Source organism: Geotrypetes seraphini, chromosome 8, assembly GCF_902459505.1.
Source record: "Geotrypetes seraphini chromosome 8, aGeoSer1.1, whole genome shotgun sequence".
NCBI classification, from domain to species: domain Eukaryota; kingdom Metazoa; phylum Chordata; class Amphibia; order Gymnophiona; family Dermophiidae; genus Geotrypetes; species Geotrypetes seraphini.
In genome coordinates this window covers 134,788,212-134,814,400 of record NC_047091.1, presented here as the reverse complement: position 1 = coordinate 134,814,400, position 26,189 = coordinate 134,788,212, and the positions used below count along the sequence as shown (strand labels likewise).

The 26,189-nt window shown below is 45.3% G+C and overlaps 1 protein-coding gene across 1 annotated transcript; it reads right to left on the bottom strand.

Annotated features, from left to right (window-relative positions):
- Nucleotides 1-4,566: 4,566 nt before the first annotated feature.
- Nucleotides 4,567-24,557, bottom strand: LOC117365723. Its single transcript, XM_033956475.1, has 2 exons — nt 23,928-24,557; nt 4,567-5,581 (listed from the first exon to the last, which is right to left on the bottom strand). Exons 1-2 carry the CDS (start codon nt 24,141-24,143, stop codon nt 5,015-5,017), a joined length of 783 nt encoding a protein of 260 aa, XP_033812366.1. The 5' UTR covers nt 24,144-24,557; the 3' UTR covers nt 4,567-5,014.
- Nucleotides 24,558-26,189: the final 1,632 nt, after the last annotated feature.

Sequence of the window (26,189 nt, the reverse complement as noted above, 5' to 3'; positions counted from 1 at the left end):
CTATATACAGGATCACTAAATTGAAAATAAAATCATTTTTCCTACCTTTGCTATTTGGTGATTTCATGAGTCTCTGGTTGCACTTTCTTCTTCTGACTATGCATCCAATCTTTCTTCCTTTCTTTCAGCCTCCTGTATGTTTCCTCTCCTCCAGACCTCATTCTCTCCCCCAACTTTTTCTTTCTGTCTCCCTGTTCCCCCTTCTTTCTGTCTCCGTGCCATCCCCCAAGCCACTCGGTTTGCTGCCACCGCAATCGGGGAACAGCCCCCAAGCCACCACCGTCCCAAGCTTTCCCTGCAGAAGTGTTGCGCTGACCAGCATTCCGCTCCCTGACGTCAATTCTGACGTAGGAGAGGAAGTTCCGGGCCAACAAGGCATTTCTCCTCATTCCATCCAGCCTGAGCCCCATCTCTCCTTGATCCAGCATTTCCCTTCTGTGTCTGTCAGAATTACCATTCCACCTATTTTCCAGCATCACCCTTCTTTGTGTCCATCTCACCTATATCCCTATCTCACCACTTTTTCAGAATCTTCATTTGTCTCTGTCCTTATCTTTACGCCATGTTCACCATTTGCCCTTTCAATGTCTTTATCTCCCCCCACACACTTTTTCAGCATTACTTTTATGTCTCTATTTCACCTCCTCTTCATGTCCCCTCTGTATCTCTATCCTTATTCAGTAGGTCCTGCTTACCCTTTCTCTTCTTTGTGTCACTATCTCCATTTTCAGCTTTCCCCCCCTTTTCCTTTGTTACTGCACCCTGTAGCTAGCCCTCCCTCCACTCCGGCCCAGCCCAGTATGAAATATTTCCTTTTGTTTCCCTCCCCTCTCTTTTTCTCTCTCTCTTCTGCTCCCTCACCCACGAGTCCTGCATCTGGCCCTCTCCCTTCTACCTGCACCTGGCAACACCCTCCTGCTTCGCGGCTCTCTTCAGCAACTTGTCAGCAGCGGTGATCAAGACAAGCTGCCGACATCGAGGCCTTCCCTCTACGAGTCCCGCCTTTGTGGAAAAAGGAAGTTGAAACAAGCGGGACTCGCAGAGGGTAGGCCCCGACGTCAGAAGCTTGTGTCGATCGCTGCTGCTGAGTTGCCGAAGAGAGCCGCGGAGCAGGGGATGTGGCCGGAAGCAGGTAGAAGGGAGAGGGAGATAGGAAGGCTGTAGATCTCCGGAGCATGACACCGACCCCGGCCAGGATGATTTCTTTTTCAGCGTGCACCTTACAAGTCCAGCATCGCGACGGGAAATAGCCATGCTGAGCAGTGAGCTCAGCACTACACAGATGAAAGCCTTGCTTGCTGATTGGTCCGGCGGCACGGCGGGGCGGGGCCGCCGGACCAATCAGCAAGCAAGGCTTTCATCTCTGTGTGCTGAGCTCACTGCTCAGCATGGCTATTTCCCGCCGCGACGCCGGACTTGTAACTGCATGCCTGCGTGACACACTACCGGAGCCGCAGCAAAGGTGGAAAAGAGCCGCATGCGGCTCTGGAGCCGCAGGTTGCCGACCCCCGGCCTAGCCCAAGCCTTCTTGAATTCAGACACAGTTTGATCAATCATAGCAGCGGTGCCACGGGGGAATTTCTGGCCATCTTCAGCTGCTGCTCGCGCCCTCAGCTCTCTTCTGACATTGCTTCCTGGTCGCAGGACCAGGACGTGATGTCAGAGGGAGAGCCAAGGCTGGCGCAAGCAGCAGCTAGGAGATGTTACTCACTGCCACTGAAGATTCCGAAGAGGTACGTGGGGCGGGGGTGCAACAGGGAAGCAGTACAGAGGGTGTGGGGCATGTAACGAAGAGTGCAGGGGGGGTGAAGGGAACGGTGATGCTGGGTGCAAACCGCCCCAGGTGCTCCTTCCCTCGCTTTGCCACTGGCTCCAGCATTTGGGGGTTTGTTTCCATTTTTTACTACAGATTGCCAGTGTCTGAACAATAAAAACATACCTCTTCATCTAACTGCCCTGCCCTTGCCTGATGGATTACAAAGAAATGTGTATTGGTACCAGATCCCGGTGTCATGTAATGAAAACTTGTATTGACAAATCTTGCACAGTAACTATGGCAAATCTAACCTGTAAACTGTCTATGTGTCAAATTAGGATAAAACTTGTATTGGAAAACTTGCACTGTAAGGATAACTTTGGCAAACTGTAACCTGAAAACTGTATACAGTATTAGTATTAGATCCCTAGTAGGTATCAAGTTAGGATAAAAACTTGTAATGTAAACTTGTACTTAAATTATGACAAATCCAGTGCAAATCGTAACCTGTTAACTATATATGATGTATGTGTAACCTGTAACCCATTCTGATCTCTTTGAGGACAATGGGACAGAAAACAAATTAAATAAATAAATATAGTTTCTGTAGATAAGATACCACCAAGATGTGTGATGCTCCAGCAAGTTCCTTGGGTAACATGACCATTTATTTTTTTCATCAAAAGGGGACATCTATTAATTGGCAGTCCCGCCCTAGCCCCGCTCCCACTTTCTTCCATTCATTTTTCATGTACACATAATATCTTATTAATACCTAATGGTAACCATAAAATTTTTTTAAAAACTACAAAGCACACTATACGCAGAGAAAATGTTAATTATCATTTATATTTGGGGGGGAGGGGTTTCAAAGATTTCAAGGCAGATGACTTTAAAATATGCAATGTCACCTCAGTAACTATAGAAAAATAGACAAATATAGTGCAAAATATAGACAGCAGATATAAATTCTCAAAACTGACATTTTGATCACTACATTGAAAATAAAATCATTTTTCCTACCTTTGCTATCTGCTGATTTCATGAGTTTCTGGTTGCATTTCCTTCTGACCGTGTATCATTTCTTTCTTTCTGCACTCAGGCCCAACAATTGTCCCTTTCTATTCCCTCCCTCTTTCCTTCCCATGTCATTAGTGCCCCCAGTGCCTCCGTCTCGTGTCCTTAGTGCCCCCAATGCCTCTGTCCTGTGTCCTTAGTGCCCCCAGTGCCTCTGTCCTGTGTCCTGTGTCCTTAGTGCCCCCAGTGCCTCCTCCCTATGTCTTGCCTTCCAGCCTTTGTTCCACCCCCTCCCCCGAACCCAGCCTGCTTGCCAGCCTTCCTCCTTCCCTCCCTGCCTTGCCGATTCAAAGCCTGGTCTGCTGCTTCTTGCCTTCTTCCCGACATCAATTCTGATGGAAAGTTCCGGGGCAGCCAGGCAGCTATTTGCTGACCCGGAACGTCCTCTCCGATGTCAAAATTGATGTCAGAAAGAAGGCAAGAAGCTTCGGCGGCGGACCGGGCTTTGAATCGGCGCAGCAGGGAGGGAAAACAATCGCCCGTCCCGGTGTCCCTGCGCACAGCTTCGGGATGCTGTCCCTGAAAATGGGACATTTCGGTGTCTCGAAGCAGTGGGTTGAGGCAACGGGACGGTCGGTCCGAAAACAGGACTGTCCCGTTGAAAACGGGACGTATGGTCACCTTATCCGTGGGTCTACATCAAAATATCTTGGTTTGACAATCTACTAATACAGATTGAAAACAAATTACACAGAAACTAATCTGTCAATTCAACAGAAAAAAATATAGAAAAATTCTTGCTCTAGATTTTTAAATATTCAGAATGTAGTGCTCACATTTTAATTAGCAACCTCAAGATGCGTTATATTCAGGTTCAGTAGGTATTTTTCTGTCCCCAAAGGCTTTACTTTCTAAGGGGTTTATTCGAACTTCACGGTATAGCGGTATATAAGAAATAAATTATTATTATTAAGCTGTATTATGGCAATGCTGTGCATTATTTGTCCATTATCCTATGTTAATTAGCAATAACATGCATTATTTGCCAATAATAGAACTTAACACAGGATTTCTTTTTACAGCTCTATACATTACATATTAACGAGCATGCAAATGCATGTAAAGCAAGGAAAAGAAATAATGCAGCTTGCACAAGCTGTATCATTCCTTGAATGTAAGCAAACTTTTCCTGGGGAGCTTTAGCCCATCAACACACAAGCTGATGCCCTTAGGGAGCAAGTTAAAGTGGTCAATCTTACTTCTAATCCTTTCACAAAAAGTGCATCTAGTGTAGAAGATAAGACCTGCACAGACCCTCAGCTTCAATCCAACGCAGAAGGTACTGTCCACAGCCAGGACCCACCCTGATCTTCAATCCAATATAAAATGTTTCTCTATGCCCACACCCTCACCTGTTGCCTATTATCCTAATATCTACCAAGAGTCTCTCTTTTAGGGGGGAGAGTGATTTCTAGTTGCTGCTGCCCTCATGGCTCTCTCTTTACAATACAAATGATTATGCCAGGCCCATAGCAGTAGTTTCATGGTACTCGCCACTGCCACTTGTAAAATGATGGCTTCCAGGGCAGGAATGAGTTGAATTGCTACTGTCCCCCAGTGTAGGGTTGCAGATTTTCCAATCGGAAAATCTGGACCCCCCTAGATCCACCCTCAAGACTGTCCAGTTCCACCCATCCCTGCCCTGTAACGCCCTAATCGTGTCAGGCAGGGAGGAAGTGCATGGATGACGTTTGTGATGTCATCGCATGGCATCCGCGCATGCGTGGTCTTCCTCCCTGCCTGACACGATTTCAGGAGGCTTTTCAAAACCCGGACAGTGCCAGGTTTTGAACAGCCGTCCAGACCCCTCAGACATGTCCTCAAAAGAAGATAAAAGATTCTTTGAAATGAAAAATTTCCCATTATTTGTGTATCTTTGGATATTTTTGTTTTTATCTGCAGTTCTTAGTTTGCTGATATTTTTGGAATGGATGACTCTGTTCCCATTTCTTGGAGAATTTTTATTAGATGACAACACTTAGGAAGGTGCAGCTGGCAGCTGTAAATGCACTGATGAAAACTCCAGCCCGAGGTCACACAGCAGAGGAAGGACTAGTGTTTGCTCGGCACCCAAAAGCATATCATGTCTTAAGGACAGTCGTTATGCTTACTGCCTCTCAAGAAACAAACCAGAGAATTAGTATTACAGCAGTACAGCAAAACGTTCCAGATCGCTTTGTTTTAAATTTTAGGCAGAGAAGTTTTTGATTTGATCTGCTCCACAGAATTCCCAGCCAAAGGTAGCAAAGAAAGTGATGAGGGGTTGGAAGTCAGGAAGGATGGGCTTGCTATCTCTGGCAGTTCCAAAGCAGAGGATTTGGAAGGAGAAATATTAGGCCTGTAGAAATCTGTTACAGTTAACATATTATCGGAGGATGATTTCCAGGGTATGTGGAAGCGCTTGTTGTGTTGTGTTGATGCCCAAAGCGGATGAGATGCTAAACAGTTTTGTTCATGTAGGGTCAGTGGTGGGTTGGAGATAGGATACACTATCCTGCCCTGTGTTGCTCTAAGGCTATATATTCCTTTAAGATAGTCGTCTGCAGAAGGCTTTGCAAAGAGCCCAATTTTGCTTTCCAGACTCTTTTCAAATTTGTATTTGTAGACCAAGAGCGAGATGACATGTTCAAGGATGCAGTCCAATACACCGTCTTGGTTGTAACCTGGGTATATGATTTTGGGAAATGGTTCACACTTCCTGGGTGATGATAACCAGTTGCTTAACGAATTAAACTCTTTTGAGGTAAGCTAGAGATCAAAAGCAAAAATGTAAAAAAAAAAAAAAAAAAAAAGAGAGAAAACATGTTACCAATTTTCTGTCAACAAAGTCCAACTATCAGAACAAAGTGCTACCTAGCTAGCAGCTAATTATCACCCTTTATCATTCACCAGTCTTCTGAATTTCTCAAAGATTCAGCATCATTCATATTGTCTGAGGTTTAGTTAGACAAGACAATGTATCACATCAATAAAAGTGGCCTTTATACAGACATTTATCACTAATTTGTTTGGGATAGAGTGTCTCGCCATTTAGAGCTTAAGGAGGGAATTTATCAGCTTCGGTTATTATTAAGATGTGTTATTTTACTGACTCATAGAAACATGTTATATTACAAGTTCCATTTTATGCAGTGAAACCTAGTTACTGATAATTGGGGTTAACTAAAAAAATAATACTCCTTAATGGCAGCCCACGTTGATGTATCTGGGTTGAAGACTGGTTAAGATGACTTTTGGGGGTTAACCCAGTACCCCTACTGAACAATGATGATAGTGACATATAAGGGTTCTTCAAAAAGTTTCCACACTTTCATATTTTTGCAGGAAATGGTTGGAGCAGGAGAAGTGGTAAGAGGGCGCATCGTAGAATGTCAGGTGACTAGTCAGTCAGGCAAAACAGGGTGATTATGTGGAAAAGTGATGTAATTTACTTTTCAGATATTTAATAAATAAGTGTTAAAAAAAGTGTGGAAACTTTTTGAAGATGCCTCATAGTAACAATAAATGACAGCAGATCAAGACTTGAACGGTCGGTCCATCCAGTCTGCCCTATAATTATTTATTTAAAAATTTTTTTATCAACCTTCTGTTCCTAGGCAGCATTACAAAAGTAACATACACAGAATAAAATAGACAAGACTTATAGTCATCTTGAGTTACAAATTAATAATTACATCTTAGGAAGCCTTAATTAAATGGATCTTCACAGTGCCCTTTGTCCTAAAACCAGCAGTAAACAACACATGGAAAAAATTATGTTCTTACCTGTTAATTTTCTTTCCTTTAGACGCAGCAGATGAATCCAGAGACCAATGGGATAGCACACATCTACCAGCAGGTGGAGATAGAGAAACTGATTAACAGGTGGTCCTATTGGCTGGCATGCCTTCTGCATCTTCAGTATTGCTCCTTGTCCAAGCATCCGTAACCATCAATATGCTTAGCATGTAAAAAACTTCTTTCCCATAACAAATTTCAAAAGATAATAATACAGAATACAACTATCAATAATAACAGACTTTGAAAGTTGCAAAAGAAAAGACCGACTGTCAATATCCAGAAAGGGTGGGGCTCTGGATTAATCTGCTGCGTCTAAAGGAAAGAAAATTAACAGGTAAGAACATAATTTTTCCTTCCTTAGCAACAGCAGCAGATGAATCCAGAAACCAATGGGATATAGCAAAGCAATCCTCAATCTGGGTAGGAAGCAAACGTCGCCTCCGCAACAACTGAAGCAATAAACGCAGCCTCCGCATGCGCCTCCACATCCAACCGGTAATGCTGAGATAAAGTATTCTTGGAAGACCAAGTAGATGCGTGACAAAACTCCTCCAAGGAAAAAACCTCTGGACTGAGTCCAAGTAGCCGCCATTGCTCTAGCTGAATGGTTCTTCCGCCAACCGCTTCCCTGCCATCAAGTAAGCGTAAAGAATGTCCTCCTGGACCTTCGAGCGATAGAGGCTTTGGACGCCGTCATAAGTTTGTCACGTCCCTTGAAGAATACAAAGAGGTGATCTAAACGACTAAAAGTCATTAGAAACCTACAGATTGCAGAGAATGCTACACACTTTTAAAAAACGCAGTGAAGAAAAGCTCGCCTCCCCATTCCTCCTCCCAGGAAGAAGGAAAAGTGAGAGCGGTATAAAAGAAAGGATGACACCACCTTAGAAAGAAATTGTGGTACTGTCCGAACTGACACCCTAGAATTTGTAAATCAGAAATAAGAATCCCCGCCGTACAAGGCCTGCAACTCAGAAAACCACCGAGCTGAAGCTATGGCCACAAGAAACACCGTGTTCAACGTCACAGCCTTTTAGAATCTCAAAAGATAAGGTTGAAATGAAGCCTTCTGTAAACTGTGAAGAAATACCTTAAGACTGTACTCTGGACAGGGCTTCTTAAGAGGTGTACGAATATAGTGTACTCCTTTTAGAAATTGAATTACATGAAGCTGAAAAGTAAGCGAAGAGCGAGATACCTACACCTTGTAACAAGCTAAGATTGCCACTTGAAGCTGAAGGGAATTGAACGCTAACCCTTGGCAATACACTTGTGTCAAAAAAGAAAGAATATATAAAATAGAACTCTGGAAGGGTGCCAATGTTGAGAAGTAGTCAAGAAAGGAAAAGCCTCCAAAAGGAAGCATAAGCAACAGGTGAAGATGTCTTTATTGCCTGGAGAAGAGAAGAAATAACCTGCTTCGCATAACTCTTACACGTCAGCCATGACTTTTCAAAAGCTAGGTCGTAATATCAAAGTAGGAGGAATATCCATGTTGATTGGACCCTAGGTGAGTAAATCTGGAGATACCAGGAATCTCAACAGTTCGGCCGTTGAAAGACTCCTCAGATCCGCATAGCAAGGATGGTGCAGCCAATCCAGAGATTCTCTAATTACTGTGCCCTGAAAGCGAGACTGTACCTGTCGCCCAAGTCTCTGGGAAGAAACACATTCCTCTCCTACGTGAACAACATCCCCTGATATTCCAATAATTAGTATAGGAGAAAAGAGCTCTTTGGAAATTTGAAGATTCACATCCAAAGAATTGAAGAAAAGAAGTTCAAATAAAAGAAATCACCCGTGTGTGTCTGACAAATTGACCTGGCTGGAAGACATCCAAATCAAACAGTCGTCTAAGAAAGAAAGTACTTGAATCTCCTGTTTGCATCAAAACACTACTACTGCCCTCATTTTCTAAAATGTTCATGGAGCCGTGGCTTGGCCAAATGGCATCTGCCAAAACTGATAGCGCTGCTCGATGAGAGCCAAGCGAAGATAGTGCAAATTCGGTGTCCATAAGGAAATCTCACAGTTTTTCTCTGGAAATGTCTAACTTTGAGAAACTAATTTACCAGAATGAGATCAAGCCCCCGTCTGACCAATTCCCCCATCTTAGGCACTATGAAGTAAATGGAATAACTTCCCTTATTTCCGGAAGAACTAAAACTACTACCCCGAGTACCAGTAACACTTAAAAGGAGTCTCGCACAAAAGTAACCTTTGGAAGCTCAATACATGGTGACTCCAAGAAAGAATCTGAAATGGGAGGAGGATTCAAAGTTGCAAGCATCATGAAAATGTCCAAAGCCCCCTGACCTGACATCATACTGTCTCCTCCCTCACGAGAAAGCATAAAGAAGGAAGTGAAGACCCCTTCAGAATGAAGAGCAGACAGTCGGGGAATGGCTGGACTAGAGCTGTAAATTCTGGAAGAAGAAAAGAACTTTCCCACAAAAAATCCAACTTTGCAATGTAAGATGGACTATGTCAGAATTGTGAAAACAGTACTAACTCCATACAATGTTAGTCAAAAACTTACTGCCTTTAAAGTGAAGACGAACTAGACAGAATCTAGAAGCTGCATTGACCGCCCCATGGGAAATAATATGCACCCTAATTGTTATCAGACAAAGCTCACATCCCTAAAGAGAGCTTCAGGGATGATTCCAATAGCCACATAGCATTTGCTACTCTGTGGGTTTGAGAGAATAGGTAACTTGTCCCTGGTTAGAAGGAGCCACACAGCTCTTCCTGCCAGTTTGAGGGACTGTGGGTTGGGAGAATAGGTAACTTGTCCCTGGTTAGAAGGAGCCACACAGCTCTTCCTGCCAGTTTGAGGGACTGTCTAGCAGGTGCCATGAGAAGATGGTGACTTGAGAAATCTGTGTGAGAAGCTTTGAAACTTGCAGTCCCTGGCACCCTAGAAATAGAAAAGACAGTTCAGGAATCAATTCTATAGTGCTACGAGACACACACAGCGCTGCACAGAGGCACAAAGAAGAAGAAAACCTCTAAACTTCCATAGATTCACTCTTCAGGAACACCGAGAGAGACAAGAAGATGCCCGTATGAAACACAGGGTACTCTCATGCCGCTGACATCACTGTGCAGCAATTTGCCTTCTGCCGACCCATAACAGCAAAAAACTGAGATTGGGTGGCTGAGCACAGGGCAGAATCTCTTTCTTAAGCATCGTGAGGCATAACAGTACAGTCTCAATTAAAGTAGTTAAGTGTTTTCAAGCAGAGAGAGTGGGGAAACACACACACAAGGTATATCACCGCAACAGTGGCAAAAGCTGTTGAAACACTCCTGACGTGTAGAACCCTGAAAACAGGGAAGCCGCAGAATAGTGACCCAAGTCAGCTGCAAAATAAACTCCGTAAACGCTGCGGTGCTCCCACTAGCGCCGGAGACCCAAGCGCGTGCCTGTTTAATGGCTATCAAAAATGCATTAAAACCTACTCAGAGCCAACCATTAAAATATTTTTCACACTGTCATGGTATAAAATGCTTAAAATGAACATTGGAGATAAATAAATGAATGCTGCTTTGTTCTCAACTTAGGAAAATAAGCGCACACCTCTTGCGCTCAGTCAGGAACCGACTATGTGAAGAACACACCCAGAGCCGTCCAAATATTTACCTCCACCCGGCCACGGGAACTGCCAAGCAGAGTCTGCCTCGGGGAGAAATCCCACTATCGCTGTGGCGCTGCTGCCAAAGTATGAAAACAAGCGCACGCGCCTACAACACGCGGGAAGGCACTAGTTCTGTCAATGGAACTCTATCCATATACTCGAAGCCCTTTACTGAATAAACTTCATACAAATGTAAATTTACTTGTCAGTCACTAAACCATTTCCACAACTCTACAAAATATAGCGTTTAATAAAAAACATATTCCTTCTGTAGACTCACACCGAACCTGCAGCTCCACCACAACCAGAAACCAGAAAAGAAGTTCAAATAAAACATATACCCACAACTTTGTTGATAGTGCCGGGAGATGCTGGTTGCTCAGCACTATGAGGGCAGAACTGTTTAATAGTCACTGTGGTCTCTCTCTCTCTCTCTTTTTTTTTTTTTTTTTACAATGAAGGGAAAGAAGAAAAATTGAGACCCAGTCAGACCCTCTATCGTTGGAGGGAGGGTGAAGCAGGGACCTGGGGGGGCCCAGGTGTAACCCCTAAAGCCGGCACCGTTCATCCGGACACTCCTGTCTCACTGAAGAGAAACCTCAACAGGAGAAAATAATTTTCCAGTCACAGCCAGAATTCAGAAGCTTGTTGAATAGAGACCATCACCTGTTGGGAGATAGAGCATACTGAAGATGCAGGAGGCGTGCCAGCCAATAGGACTACCTGTTAATCAGTTTCTCTATCTCCACCTGCTGGTAGATGTGTGCTATCCCATTGGTCTCTGGATTCATCTGCTGCTGTTGCTAAGGAAACGTATTTTATTGAAAAGCTTCTAAAAATAATTACATGCTTTACAATTTCATAATTAAATAAAGATGTCTTTATTTCTTTGATATTTATGGGCCATAGACCTTAGAGATCACCCAGTACTATCCTTAGGTTCCAACTACTGGAGATGCCATTGAAGCTCACTCCAGCCTATCCAAACCATCTCATATGTGGGATTCAGACCGTGAAAATCTGCCCATTCATATTCTAATTGGAGATCCTGTGTTCATTCCACACTTTTTTAAATTCCATCACCGTTCTGCTTTCCACCACCTCCCTCGGGATGGTACTCCAGACATCCACCACCCTCTCCATGAAAAATAATTTCCTAACATTACTCTTAAGTCTACCACCCCTCAATCTCAATTTATGTCCTCTAGTTTTACCAGTTTCCCTTCTCTGGAAAAGATTTGGTTCTTCTGTATATTAAATACCTTTCAAATATTTAAATGTCTGTTATCATATCACCCCTGCCCCTCCTTTGCTCCTGAGTACACATGATGAGGTCTTCTTGTACTTCTTTTGGCGCAAACCCCCTACCATTTTCATCGCTTTTCTCTGGACCACTTCAAGTCTTATATCCTTTGCCAGATATGGCCTCCAAAACTGAACACAATACTCCAAGTGTGGCCTCACCAACAACTTTTACAGGGGCATCAACACCTCCTTTCTTCTGCTAGTTAAAGCCTAGCATCCTTCTAGCTACAGCAACTACCTTGTCACACTGTTTCGTCTCCTTCAGATCCTCAGACACTATCACCCCATGCAGTGGCTTAGCCAGGGTAAGAGGTGCCCCTCCCTGCCCTCTTCTCTGCTTCCCCACTGCTCCTCCCCCCCTGTGGTGGTGGTGCCCCTCCCCCTGCTCCTTCCCGGATGCCCCATAGTAAGGGCCTTAGGCGTCTGGGCCAGTCAGAGCCTTAGGCCCTTTCACGGTACATCCGGGGAAGGGCCTGAGGCTCTGATTGGCCCAGGATGTATAAGGTCCCTCCCATTTTAAACAACGCAGGCAGGCCAGCTGGAAGGAGGGAGTCTGCCATACATGCATCTATGTGGAGGTACGGGGGGGTGTGTCGGAGGCAGGGAGGGGTTCTATGGCAGGGGGGTCACTTGGCAGTAGGGAGAGTGAGCATCTCTCCTGCTGTTGTGCTTTTGGTTCTTTTTTTTTTTTTTACGCATTTTTTCTGCACGCGCCCATCACTATCATCAGCGATGGGCACATGCAAATTTAACGAATTTTCGCTACTGTCCTCTGACCTCATCTGCATGCGTGATTTCTTGGTAATGTCTCGCTTTTTTCAATTCGCTATCAAAACGTCTGCGTTAACAGACTGTTGCTTTTTAACGTGGCTTTTTGAGAATCCTGGCCAGAGTGCCTGAAGGCCACTTTGATGGCCGGAAAGGGGGGTAAATACAAAACATTGTTCTTTTCAACCTCCAATGAGCCACAACTCGTCATAGTCCCTCAACATACATAGGTTTTCTCCATACAGAATTAAATTCAAACATATATTCTACATTCATAGAGCCACTTGGCCTCTCCCCAACAACTGGTGTAGAGCAGAACTAGGGTATTTTCCCATAAAATGTGCTGTTCAAAAAATATTTGCTTCTAATACAATATCAATAGCAGCAAAACAAATGTCAGTGCCAGACATATTGCAAATTAACACAAAACTGTACAAAAATTCATTCAGGACCTAGAGAAAATCTACCATTCTGCCATAAACTTCCAAAACTCACATAACAAGGACAATACCTAGGGAAAAGCAGTATCAGAAATATGCAGTGGGACCTAGAACATCAGAACAGCTATTGGGGAAAACTGAACAAGCCAGATTACTACAGATCCTTACAAAGAAACTCCATACCACAAAAATATCTGGCCTCTGTCACTCACACAGAAAAGAGAGAGCCCTTCACCAAATACAAACTCAGTGACCCTAAAATAACAGAAATATGTAGCTAAAAAAATCATCTGAATCCCTAAGAAATCAGACTCTTATATGCAGGACACCAAACAAACAAAACTAACCCCCTTGTACTGTGAAAAAGCACAGTTACTTACCGTAACAGGTGTTATCCAGGGACAGCAGGCAGATATTCCCACACATGGGTGACGTCACCGACGGAGCCCTGCAGCGGACAGCCTCGAAAGCAAACTTGCTTGAAGATCTCGAGCTTTCGAGTGCTGCATCGCGCATGCGCGCGTGCCTTCCCGCCCGAACCAGGGGGCGCATCTCCTGTGAGGATCCTCAGTTCAGATACCAAGCTAAGAAGCCAACCAGGGGAGGTGGGAGGGTTGTGGGAATATCTGCCTGCTGTCCCTGGATAACACCTGTTACGGTAAGTAACTGTGCTTTATCCCAGGACAAGCAGGCAGCATATTCCCACACATGGGTGACCTCCAAGCTAAGTAAAAAGGGGGGAGGGAAGTTGGCAATTTACGAAAAAAGATTTTGCAAAACAGATTGGCCAAAATGGCCATCCCTCCTGGATAAAGTATCCAGACAGTAATGAGAGGTGAAAGTATGAACCGAGGACCAAGTGGCAGCCTTGCAAATTTCCTCAATAGGAGTTGATCTGAGGAAAGCGACAGAAGCCGCCATAGCTCTAACTTTGTGGCCCGTCACTCGACCCTGTAGAGGAAGACCAGCCTGAGCATAGCAGAAAGAAATGCAAGCAGCCATCCAGTTGGAGATGGTACGCTTCGAGATGGGATGACCTAATCTATTTGGGTCAAAAGAAATGAAAAGTTGAGAAGAAGTTCTGTGAGGTTGAGTACGTTGAAGATAAAATGCCAACGCACGTTTACAGTCCAAAGTATGCAGTGACGCCTCACCAGGGTGAGAATGCGGCTTAGGAAAAAATATCGGTAGCACAATAGATTGATTGATATGAAAATCAGACACTACTTTAGGTAAGAATTTGGGATGTGTACGGAGAACCACCTTATCATGGTGAAAAACTGTGAAAGGCAGGTCCGAGACCATTGCAACTCACTAACTCGACGAGCTGAAGTGAGGGCAATCAAGAAAACAGCTTTCCAAGTAAGATATTTAAAATGAGCCAAGTCAATAGGTTCAAAAGGAGGTTTCATCAGTTGAGCCAGAACAACATTAAGATCCCATACAACAGGAGGCAGTTTGACAGGTGGATGGAGATTAAAAAGGCCCTTCATAAAACGAGAAACCAGAGGGTGTGCCGAGAGCGGTTTCCCATCCAAAGGCTAATGAAAAGCAGCAATTGCACTAAGATGAACTCTAATAGATGTGGATTGAAGGCCTGACTGAGATAAATGAAGCAAATAATCCAGAACGGAAGCCAAAGGGGAAGATTTTGGCTGAAGACTATGAGTGGAACACCAAGTCGAGAATCTGGTCCACTTTTGACCATAACATTGACGAGTGGACGGTTTTCTGGAAGCCAGAAATACATCCTGAACAGACTGAGAAAATTTAGCAGAATCTGTCAAGTAGAAAGGAACCATGCTGTCAAGTGAAGAGACTGCAGGTTGGGATGAAGTAAAGACCCCTGACTCTGAGTGAGCAGAGAAGGAAAAACTGGCAGAAGAAGAGGTTCCTTGATGCTGAGTTGAAGAAGAAGAGAGAACCAAGGTTGTCGGGGCCACCGAGGCGCTATAAGAATCATCGTGGCATGGTCCGACTTCAGCTTGACAAGGGTTTTGAGAATCAGAGGGAAAGGAGGAAAGGCGTAGAGGAACTGACCCCTCCAATCCAGAAGAAAAGCATCCGCCTCGAGACGAAGAGGCGAGAAAATGCAGGAACAAAACAGAGGTAGTTTGAAGTTGCTGGGTGACGCGAAGAGATCCACCCGAGGAGTCCCCCATCGAGCGAATACTTGACGAAGTGTGGGGGAGTTGAGCGTCCATTTGTGAGGCTGAAGCAGATGACTCAATTTGTCTGCAAGGCAATTCTGAAGGCCCTGAATATAAACAGCGCGAAGAAGGATGTTGTGAGAAATCGCCCAAATGCCACAACCTCAGAGCTTCCTGACAAAGGGAGTGGGAACCCGTCCCGCCCTGTTTGTTGACATAATACATCGCTACTTGATTGTCCGTCCGAACAAGGACTACTTGGTCGTGAAGGAGGTGAAGAAAAGCTTTGAGAGCAAGAAATATCGCTCTGAGTTCCAACAGATTGATGTGACATCGATGATCTGTGGCGGTCCATAACCCTTGCGTATGAAGACCATCTACGTGGGCTCCCCATGCGTACTCGGACAAATCTGTTGTGAGAACTTTCTGATGAGGAAGGTGGTGAAACTGCAAACCTCTGGAAAGATTGGAAGAGAGCATCCACCAGCGGAGAGACTTCTTCAATGAAGGCGTCACCGCTATATGACGAGAAGGCAGATCCAGGGCTTGTTGCCACTGGGACGCCAGTGTCCACTGAGGAATGCGAAGGTGGAGTCTTGCAAAGGGAGTCACATGCACCGTAGATGCCATATGTCCGAGAAGGACCATCATTTGTCGAGCCGTGAGAGTCGACAGGGAAGTTACGTGATGACAAAGGCGTAAGAGAGTGTCCTGACGATTGAGGGGGAGGAAAGCTCTCATGCGAACAGAATCCAACACGGCGCCAATAAATTGGATCGATTGAGTTGGAACCAACTGAGATTTGGGAAAGTTGATATGGAACCCCAGACTTTGAAGAAAAGAGATAGTCTGAAGGGTCGCTTGAGTAACCCCTGGAAGAGAAGGAGCTTTGATAAGCCAATCGTCGAGGTAAGGAAAAACTTGAAGGCCCCGAGCACGAAGGGCCACGGCTACCACGACTAGACACTTGGTGAAGACCCGGGGAGAGGTTGCCAAGCCAAACGGAAGAACCCTGTATTGAAGATGAAGGTTCCCCACCTTGAACCGGAGATATTTGCGAAAATTCGGATGGATAGGAATGTGAGTATAAGCCTCTTTGAGGTCCAGTGAGCACATCCAATCTCCCTGATCCATGAGGGAGTACAAAACCAGAAGAGAGAGCATGCGAAATTTCTCTTTGACTAGAAATTTGTTGAGAGCTCGGAGATCCAGAATGGGTCGCAAATCCCCCGTCTTCTTTGGAACTAGGAAGTATCTGGAGTAAAACCCCAGATTGTGTTCGGAAGGAGGAATCTCCTCCACCGCTCGAAGGCGAAGAAGCGCCTGAGCCTCCTGAAGAAGAAGGGGGAGTTGCGAGGAACTGGAAAGACACTCTCCTGGAGAGTGATCTGGAGACACCTGAAGTAGGCGCAGAGAGTATCCCTCGCGGATGACCGTGAGGACCCAAAGGTCCGATGTAATGGTTTCCCAGACAGATGTAAAAAGGGAAAGGCGACCTCCGATGGGTAGGGAGGAGTTTGGATGCAAGGAGGTTGGAATGCTCACCACTGGACCGTCAAAAAGACGGAGCTGTTTTGGTTAGAGCAGGCGCCTGGGACTGAGGACGTTGTTGTTGGGGCCGTCTAGGTGGAGGCCTAGAGAAAGCTGGCGTGGACTTCATCGGGTAGCGACGAGCTGGAGGTTTGTAAGCTCTAGTCGCAGAAGGTTTTGGTTTTGGACGAAGAAGAGAGGCGAAGGAGCGTTCATGCTCAGAGAGCCTTTTAGTAGCCGCCTCAATCGAGTCATCAAAAAGCTCAGAACCTAGGCACGGCAGGTTCGCTAAATGATCCTATAAGTTGGGATCCATGTCCACTATTCTGAGCCATGCAAGACATCGCATGGCCACTGCAAATGCCGAGACCCTGGAAGAAAGCTCAAAAACATCATAAGATGCCTGCAACATGAAGAGACGCAATTGAGAGAGAGACTGAATAATGTGTTTATATTCAGAAAGGCGTTCTCTGGGCCAGTCTGGGCAAAAGGATGACAACTGCTTCAAAAAATAATTAAAATATGAAGTAAAGACATAGTTGTAATTCAAAATTTGATTTGTCATCATCGAATTTTGATAAAGTCTGCGCCCAAACTTGTCCATAGTTCGCCCTTCGCGCCCCGGTGGGACTGTTGCAGACACCTTAGAAGGATGAGCCTTCTTCAGGGACGATTCCACCACTAGAGACTGATGAGAAAGTTGTGATTTCTCGAAACCTTTGCAGGGAACAGTGCGATACCGAGACTCCAACTTCGATGGGATCGCTGTCACAGAATAAGGAGTCTCCATATTCCGCAGGAAAGTCTGCTTCAGCACCGGTGTCATGGGCAGATGCAAAGTCTCCTTAGGAGGATGGGAAAGCTCCATATCCGCCAAATATTCAGGCGTGTACTTAGAATCGGAATGCAAGTCGATGTTAAGCGCCTGTCCCATGTCGAAAACAAATTTCGCAAACGAAGAAGACTTCGAAGTCGAGGCTTCCTCTGGGGAGGCAGAACGAGAATGAGGCGCCACTGAAAACGATGGAGAAGCCTCGCGTGAATATTGAGAGACGGGCTCCGATTCGAGGTGCAAAGTGATGGAGGATGCTCCACTGCCAGTCAGAGGAGGAGTGGCTGAATGCTTCCGCTTAAGACTCCGAGATGGAGAGGTGCGCGGAGTGCGAGGTTTAGCCAGAGGAGATAGATCCCGAGATAAACGCCTCGAAGGCGGAGTCCTCGACCTCGAATGCCTCGATGAAACCGAAGAGGCAACAGTACTGTGAGAGCGAGGCACAATCTTCGAAGTGAGATCCGAAGGCCTCGAGCTCTTCGAGGGAGTGAGCTTCGAAGACCGAGACCGATGCTTCGATCGAGGCAACGATAGTTTAGAAGCCCGTTCAGGAGAGGAATCCGACGAGGAAACCTTAGATCGAGACCTGTGACGAGGAGACCGTCGACGAGGCGCAGACTGCTGCTCAGGCTGGAGTTGCGAAGACAGAGTCGAGGCCGGGACCAATTGAGCCACTATCGAGGAAATCTGCGTAGTCAAAATTGACTTAAGCATGTCCTCAAACATGGGGACGGAGACCAAGGGACTCGGAGTCACAGGTGGTCTCGTGCGTTCCAAGGAGGGCGACCTCGAATGAGAGTATTCCCTGGACTTGGAAGCACGTTTTGAAGATGGTCGAGAAGACGGAGTCGAACCTGGAGCCCCAGGTTGCGTGGACGCAGACTCCGTCGGCTTCTTAGGGATGGTACCTGAAAAGGAAGCAGGAGACTTACCCCCCAATCCAGGCTTCGAGGCCACCGCCGAGGCCTTCGAGGCCGAGGCCTGTCGAGGAGGCGAGGTCGAGGTCTTAGCACTCGAGGATTGTCCCGAAGTCGAGGGCTTAACAGATGCCTCGACCGAGGCCACAGCTTTTTCAGGCTCCATTCGAGGAAAAAGTTCTAAGAACCCATCACAGCGGCGCTTGAAGGCACGAGGTTGAAGAGTGAGGTGGCGAAGGCAATCTTCCGGGCGATGAGTCGACCCGAGACAGATCATACACCGACTATGGGGATCAGTGATGGAGATAGTCCTGCCGCACTGATAACACCTTTTAAACCCGGTAACAGGCCGGGACATAGATAGGACAAAGTCCGTGTCGAGAACGAGGAAGAGAGGCCTAGGCCTCAATCTCCCAACCCGACGACAAATAAAACACAAAAGGAATTGTATTTTTTTTTAATTTTTTTTAAAAGAAAAGAAAAGAACAAGAACACAGCAACCGAAAACAACAAAGAGTACTCAGCCGCGGTGAAGAGAAGGCACAACGCTACGGGAACCAAGTCGACAAGTCTTCTCAGCTCCGCGGAAAACGTTGAACTGAGGATCCTCACAGGAGATGCGCCCCCTGGTTCGGGCGGGAAGGCACGCGTGCATGCGCGATGCAGCACTCGAAAGCTCGAGATCTTCAAGCAAGTTTGCTTTCGAGGCTGTCCGCTGCGGGACTCCGTCGGTGACGTCACCCATGTGTGGGAAATGCTGCCTGCTTGTCCTGGGATAATATAAAGATAGCAGATGTCAGGGCAGTGTTTGTATGGGGGGAGGGGGAAGGGAGGTATTTTCAACCAGGACAAATGCTCTGGGCACCAAGCCTGCCTGAAGCTGAAGAAGGCACAATCTTATTAGGCTTTGGGGTCGTCTCCCAAATTTCTGCTTTGGGCCCAAGCCATGTCTAATACCAGCTCTACACATTCCAAAAACTGACATATTCAATCAATAAACAGAACTTAACATTTTTCTTTCTATTTTTGTTGTCTGGTTATTTTGATTTTCTAATTGCGATAGCCCAGTCTCTGGTTTCTGTGTTCCTCTGTCTTCTCTTAACTTTTACCAGTATCTCCTATCCAATCGGTATTTCTTCTTTCTTCATGTCCTTCATCCATTTCCCTTCTATGTCCTCGTCCTTATCCTCCCCTCTGTATCTTTGCTCTTCCTCAGGTCCAGAGTTTCACCTTTATGACCCTGCCCTTATACTTTCCTATGGGCAGAATATTCCCATTCCTTCCCTCATGCCCAGCAACCTTCTATATCCTGTCCCTCCCTGTGGTAAGAATCTCCCCCATTCCTTCTCTCATAGCCAGCACCACTTCCTTTGTCCTGCCCCCCTCCCTGTAGCCAGAACCTCCCCATTCCTTCCTTCACACCCAGAACCCTGCATTCTATCCCTCCCTGTAGCTAGAATCTCCCTTATTCCTTTTCTCATATCCAGCCAAAATCCCATCCCCAGCTTGCCCTTCCTCTGCCCTGTCCCTCCCTATGTCCAAAATCTTCCCCCACATCTAGAATTCCTTCTTGACATCCTTTTTTCTGTCCACCTCACACACCCCTCAATCTAGCATCTCCTCTTTTCTCCTGTTCTCCTATGACCTTATTCCCCCCCCTATCCTGGTGCCCATACATCTTTCCTCTGTCATATTTCCTAGGCAATCACCCTCCCTCTCCCCCAGATATTCTGTATCCCTATAGCAGCTTCCAACCCTTCACCAGTAGTTGCCACTGGATTACCCGAAGGCCTGCAGTCAGCAGAAATTATCCTCTGAAGGCAGCATGGGACCTTGCAGCTGCGTGTGCACTAACAGAGCTGCAGCATCCTGACCTAATGGAAACAGAAAGTTTGTGTCCTAACGGGTAGGATGCAGTAGACTGGTAAGCAAGCAGCTGGAATATTCCACACTGCTTTCAGAGGATGACCTTGCCACCTCCTGCAGGTCTTCAGATGTTTGGATACAAGCAGTGGTGGCAGTGACAGAGAGAGAGAGCGACATGGGTGGTCAGCAGAAAACCAGCACTTATAGATGTTTTTTTGTTCTGCATTTCCCCCTGTGAAAACTGGGCAGGCCCAAGGCGAATTTGGACAGGCCCAGGCCACCCAAAGCTACACTCCTTACTAGCACCTAATGCAGCTAAGTAAAAGGCCTTTGTGGTCAGTTTCCTAGTCTGTACTTTTTAAAAGTGTAAATAAATGATTTGTTTACCTGTTCCACTCCACTTAGGATTTTATAGATCTATATCTTATCTCCATGCAGAGCGTGTCAATTTTAGGGGTATATTTTTATTTTTTCAAACTTTTTTTTTTTGGGTATAAGCAACCAAATTATGCAGTTTTGCACGCTGAATCTAAAACTATCTTTAGAAACTGCTTAAAGTGAGTCTTACCTACATCAAATCATAGTTGAAATATGTAGAAATTAAGTAATATTTATTTGAACGTACAAATGAGGAAAGGCTAAAGCGGCTAGGGCTCTTCCGCTTGGCGAAGAGACAATTCAGGGAAGATATGATAGAGGTCTATAAAATTCAGCACATCACTTGTTTTTGGTTTCTATTCTTTATTTATTCAATTTTCTATACCGTTCTCCCAGGGGAGCTCAGAATGGTTTACATGCAATTATTCAGGTACTCAAGCAGTTTTCCCTCTCTGTCCCGGCAGGCTCACAATCTATCTAACGTACCTGGGGCAATGGGGGGATTAAGTGACTTGCCCAGGGTCACAAGGAGCAGCATGGGTTTTCTCTTTCCAAAAATACTAGGACTAGGAGGCATATGATGAAGCTATTAAGTAGTAGATTTAAAACAAACTGGAGAAAATATTTCTTCACTCAACCTATAATTAAACTCTGGAATTTGTTGCCAGAGAATATGGTGAAAGCAGTAAGGTTACCAGGGTTTAAAAAAAGGTTTGGATAATTCCCTAAACAAAAGTTCATAAGCCATTAATGAGATGGCTTGGTGAAATCCACAACTTATTCCTAGGATAAGCAGCATAAAATCTGTTTTACTCCATGGGATCTCACCAAGTACTAAAGACCTGGATTGGCCACCACTGGAAACATACTAGGCTTGATGGGCCTCCGGTCAATCCCAGATAGCAACTCTTATGTTCTTAAATTGTTATTGTTGTTAAGGTGCCCTTGACTCGTGCTTGAGTCCTAGCGACTTGATGAATTGTGAATCTAAAAAGAAATCGGTTTTGTGCTAGTCTGGAAGGTCCTCCAGCGGCATCCCCATGGTTGTTTTCAACATGTCCAGCTATCTGATTGCAGGTCGTCCTCTTTGCCTGGTTCCTTCGATCTTCCCAAACATGATGTCCTTCTCCAGTGATCTCTCTCTTCTGATGGTGCGACTTCATCATTTGGGCTTCGAGTGACATAGTCGGTTTGATCTCTTCCAGAATCAATTTGTTAGTTCTTCTGGCGGTCCATGGCACACCCCAAATTGTTCTCCAGCACCAAAGCTCAAATGAGTCAGTCTTCTTTCTGTCTTGTTTCTGTAGTGTCCAGCTTTCGCCTTCATAACTGACCACTGGGAAAATGAGTGTGTGGACAAGTCTGATCTTTGAATACTTTGTCAAGAGCCTTCATTGAAGAGTGACCAAGTGATATTCTGGGGAGTATTTCTGCCCTGTTAGTTGCTTCTTTGTTTACAAAAGAGCCCAGGAGATAGAATAGAAGTTGTAAAGGATTTCAAACGCCTTCAAGCTCAAAATCTTCATTTTCCATGTTCATGATCTTCGTCTTATGTTCAGTTCTAATCCCATGTTATGACTTTCGGCTTTGGCTTTTCTCATTAGAAACATAGAAGATGACGGCAGAAAAGGGCTACAGCCCATCAAGTCTGCCCACTCTGCTTACCCACCCCTGTCTATGCCCTAATGACCCAATTTCCTTATCTTGACCCTCGTAGGGATCCCACATGGGTATCCCATTTATTCTTAAAGTCTGGCACGCTGTCTGCCTCGATCACCTGCACTGGAAGCTTGTTCCAATGATCAACCACTTTCTGGTGTCGCCATGAAATTTTCCGCCCCTGAGTTTGAGTGGGTGCCCTCTTGTGACCGAGGGTCCCTTGAGAAAGAAAATATCATCTTCCACTTCGACACGTCCCGTGAGGTACTTAAATGTTTCGATCATGTCTCCCCTCCCATTAGATACAGCATGTCTTGTTTGCGGCTAGTGATGAGCATTGTATTATCTGCAAAGCACAGGTTGTTTATATTTCGGCCACCAACTTTGAAGCCGGCACTCTTCTTCCAAATTTGCTTTTCTGAAGATGGTTTCACCATACAGGTTGAACAGATAAGGTGACAAGATGCTTCCTTGCTCGACGCCACGTTTTATTGGAAACCAATCAGTGTTGCCATTTCAGTTCTTGCTGCAGCTTCTTGATTTTCATATAGGCTGTCTATCAGCCGTTTGGGTATTCCCATTTGAACTACAGTTCTCCATGGTTTATTATGATCCACACAATCAAAAGCTTTGCTGTAGTCGATGACGCAAAGCTATAGGGGTTTGGGGTATTCTTTGCTCTTCTCCAATATCCATCTAATGTTGGCAATAATGTCTCTTGTTCCTGGACCTTTTCCGAAACCAACCAGCCTGAACATCGGGTAGTTCTTGCTCAATGTATGTATGATTGGAGCCTTCATTGTATTATTTTCAGCAATATTTTCCTGGTGTGTGGAATTAATGCAATTGTTCTGTAGTTGTTACAGTCCTTGGCATCACCTTTCTTCGGTATAGGTATGAACAGTGATATTCTCCATTCGGTTGGCCATGTTTTTTCCTTCCAAATATGTTGACACAGTCAAGTAAGAGCCATAGCACCTTCTGAGCCTTTAATTAATTAAATTTGAATACCATTGATAACAGGTGACTTGTTTTTCAATAAAGCTTTAATTGCTGTTATGACTTCTTTTAAAATATCTAGTTCTTTGGTTCCAGTTTCCATTCAATGCCCCCAATATTATCTCACTGCCCTGTTTGTATAAATTTTCTGTATATTCTTCCCATCTCTTTTTAATGCTTTCTGGATCATTCAGTAAGCATCCCCACTCAAGGCTGGAATTTCTGCTGCAATTTATTAATCTGCTGAAAAGCTAATCTGGTTTTTCCATTTAGATGTTCCGATTCAATTTTATGACAAATATCCTTGAGCTATCGTTCCTTGTCTTGCCGAACCTGATGTTGAAACACTCAGTTCATTTGAGATACTTTTTCCTCTATCATCAGATAGTTTTGCTCGTCTTCTTTCTTCTGCCAACCACTTTGCTGGTTTATTCCGAGATCCAAGGTGATTTCTTATATTTACACAAAATTTACAGCTAGTTGTTGATTTTCCGCATAAAATTGGTACCACTGTTTCACTAGTGCTTTTTAAAATTATGACCATCTTCAAAATGTACCCACACTACTCCCTCAGCCATCTTTTCCTCCAAGCTGAAGAGCCCCAAATCGCTTTAACCTTTCCTTATATGAGACTGGTTCCATCCTCGTTATTACTTTGGTTGCCCTTTTTTTTTTTTTTTTTTTTTTAATTCCACTGTATCTTTTCTGAGGTGTGGCAACCAGAACTGTAACACAACGTTCAAGGTGCTAAGATCTTAAATAATACTGACTACAAACGCAGGATTTAAAAAAACCCACAAAATCAAAGTTTTCCCAAGCACCATCCTACCTTTCGGGTCCTTTGTCTCAAATAGGTGTCCTCGAAATAAGGCACACGAAGTCTGCGTAGGAGTTCGCTTTGTTGTGCTTCCACCAGCTGCGACTTCGGTTTTGGGCGGGAGGCTGCGCCACCACGTCTCTTGGGAGCAGATTTCGGGGACTTAGGCGAAGCCTTCCCCGCGTGAGCTCGGGTTTCTGCGCCTTCCTTACTTCTTGATGGAAACATGTGTTCGGGGGGGTCTATGGACTTACTAAGAGCCAGTGGGTTTGGGTTTCTAGATCTTTCCTTAGTTCTTGCCGATGACACTCGCTGGGTCTAGTTTCTGGAGTGAAGTCGATCTTTTTTTTCGCTTTTTTCTGTATTCTCCAAAAGAACGGACCTAGCCACACTCGAGGCTGCTCCATGCGTTTCCTTAGCGTCCTTCCCTCCGGGACGAGCCCCCTTCCTTGGCCACGTTGGATGAATTCGGGGAGACCCTTTTCCACATCATCCTGGAGAAGTCGCGGACGCACTGCAGCGGGGCGGCCTGTCAGCTTTGCTGGACTCGGCAAAAGCCCGAATCTAGGCCTCCTCTTCCCCACTCTCCCTCCGACGACCCCGGTTTTGTCCTCCCGTTTCCCTTTCCCCTCCCCCCCTCTCTCTCTCCACGGTCTGGCCACTGATCGGATCCCCGCTTGACGTGATGCCAATGCCAACATTGTGCGACGTTTTAAGTAATGTCAGTGGGGGTGGGGCGCTAAGGTAGCGGCCCCTACAGCAGGAGTCTGCCTATTGACTACGCCAGATTCTGTAGCAAGAGTTTCATTCCTGGCCTTTTACATTTACCCGCAGTGCATTCTGGTAGGGGTAGTCCTTCCTTTGGGAAAACTGCACTTCAGTTCCCAGAATTCTCAAACTGGGATTGGAGCCTTCCTCCGGCTCCTGGCGTTCCGTCCATAGTAATGCTATTCTCAGGCTCTTATGACCCAGCCGGACGGTGGCACTGGGCCCTTGCAGGATATGTTTTAAGGCAGGGGTCCCCAAAGTCCCTCCTTGAGGGCCGAATCCAGTCGGGTTTTCAGGATTTCCCCAATGAATATGCATGAGATACCCATGTGGGATCCTTTCGAGGGTCAAGATAAGAAAATTGGGTCATTAGGGCATAGACAGGGGGTGGGTAAGCAGAGTGGGCAGACTTGATGGGCTGTAGCCCTTTTCTGCCATTATCTTCTATGTTTCTATGAGATCTATGTGCTTGCACTGCTTTCAATGCATATTCATTGGGGAAATCCTGAAAACCCAACTGGATTCGGCCCTCAAGGAGGGACTTTTTTAAGGAGTCCAGGTTATTCCAAATTTGGAGGGGGGGAGTTACAAAGATATAATATGTCCCAGAAACGGAATTGGCAACATGAGGAAAGGGTACCAGCAATTAATCACTGGAACTTCCCAGAAATATAATCTGGCTGCCTTAGGTAAAATGTTAATTTCCTTCAGGAATAGTAGGGATGATACTAGTTAAAAAACTAGTCAGAAAAATGCTTAGATCCAAAAATATATAAACTGACCTCACATTCAAACTAGTAACCTAAACATGGATAGCGACCTGCAATTAGGTAAAATGTTGGCTTTTCAGGCAGCTCTATGTGAGAAAGAAATTGGTATTCATATATCAATTTTTACATCTTATTCAGATTTTAGAAAAATGTTGAAAAAACATATCTTTTTGGTAAATACCATGACTAATTTTGGCTCTTAGAAAATTGTTGGGGAAATGTATTTTCTGTTAAATTTTATGATTGATTGTGATCTGCTACATTGTTAGTAACTCTTGACCTGTAAACCGTACAGAACAGCAAGGTCGCTACGGTATATAAGAACCAATGTTTTACAATCATTGGAACTTGCCATATTGCTGCTGAAACCGCTGGAGCCTTTGTTATGATCTGTGCGACAGACACTGGTTCATAGGAGCTGTCCAGTTCCCTTGTTCTCAAAACCTTTTGCTTTCAGGGACAATGACGTGACATTTTCAGCATGTCAGATGCCAAGAGCTGCATCCTAATTCCCGCTAATATCAGAAACTTTTCTGCAAAATCTCTGAAAATTGTACTCATGGCTGAGCTGGTCCATTGTTCTACCTGGGAAGGGGGGAAGCAATTGTCTGGGGCCCCTGCACCACAAGAGCCCCCTTAGCTTGATGCATAACTTTAGGGCTCCTAACGCTAATTAGACTGAGGGTTCAGTTTCTGCCCTGTGGGTCCCAGTCTGTGTAACCTGCCATGGTTCTAC

Bases quoted from the DNA above. Each gene is read 5' to 3' on its own strand.
- LOC117365723 (XM_033956475.1), bottom strand. From the start codon at position 24,143: ATGTTTCCATCAAGAAGTAAGGAAGGCGCAGAAACCCGAGCTCACGCG. The intron at 5,582-23,927 runs GTAGGATGGTGC...TTTGATCTCTAG, and splicing joins TGAGACAAAGGACCCGAAAG to CTTACCTCAAAAGAGTTTAA.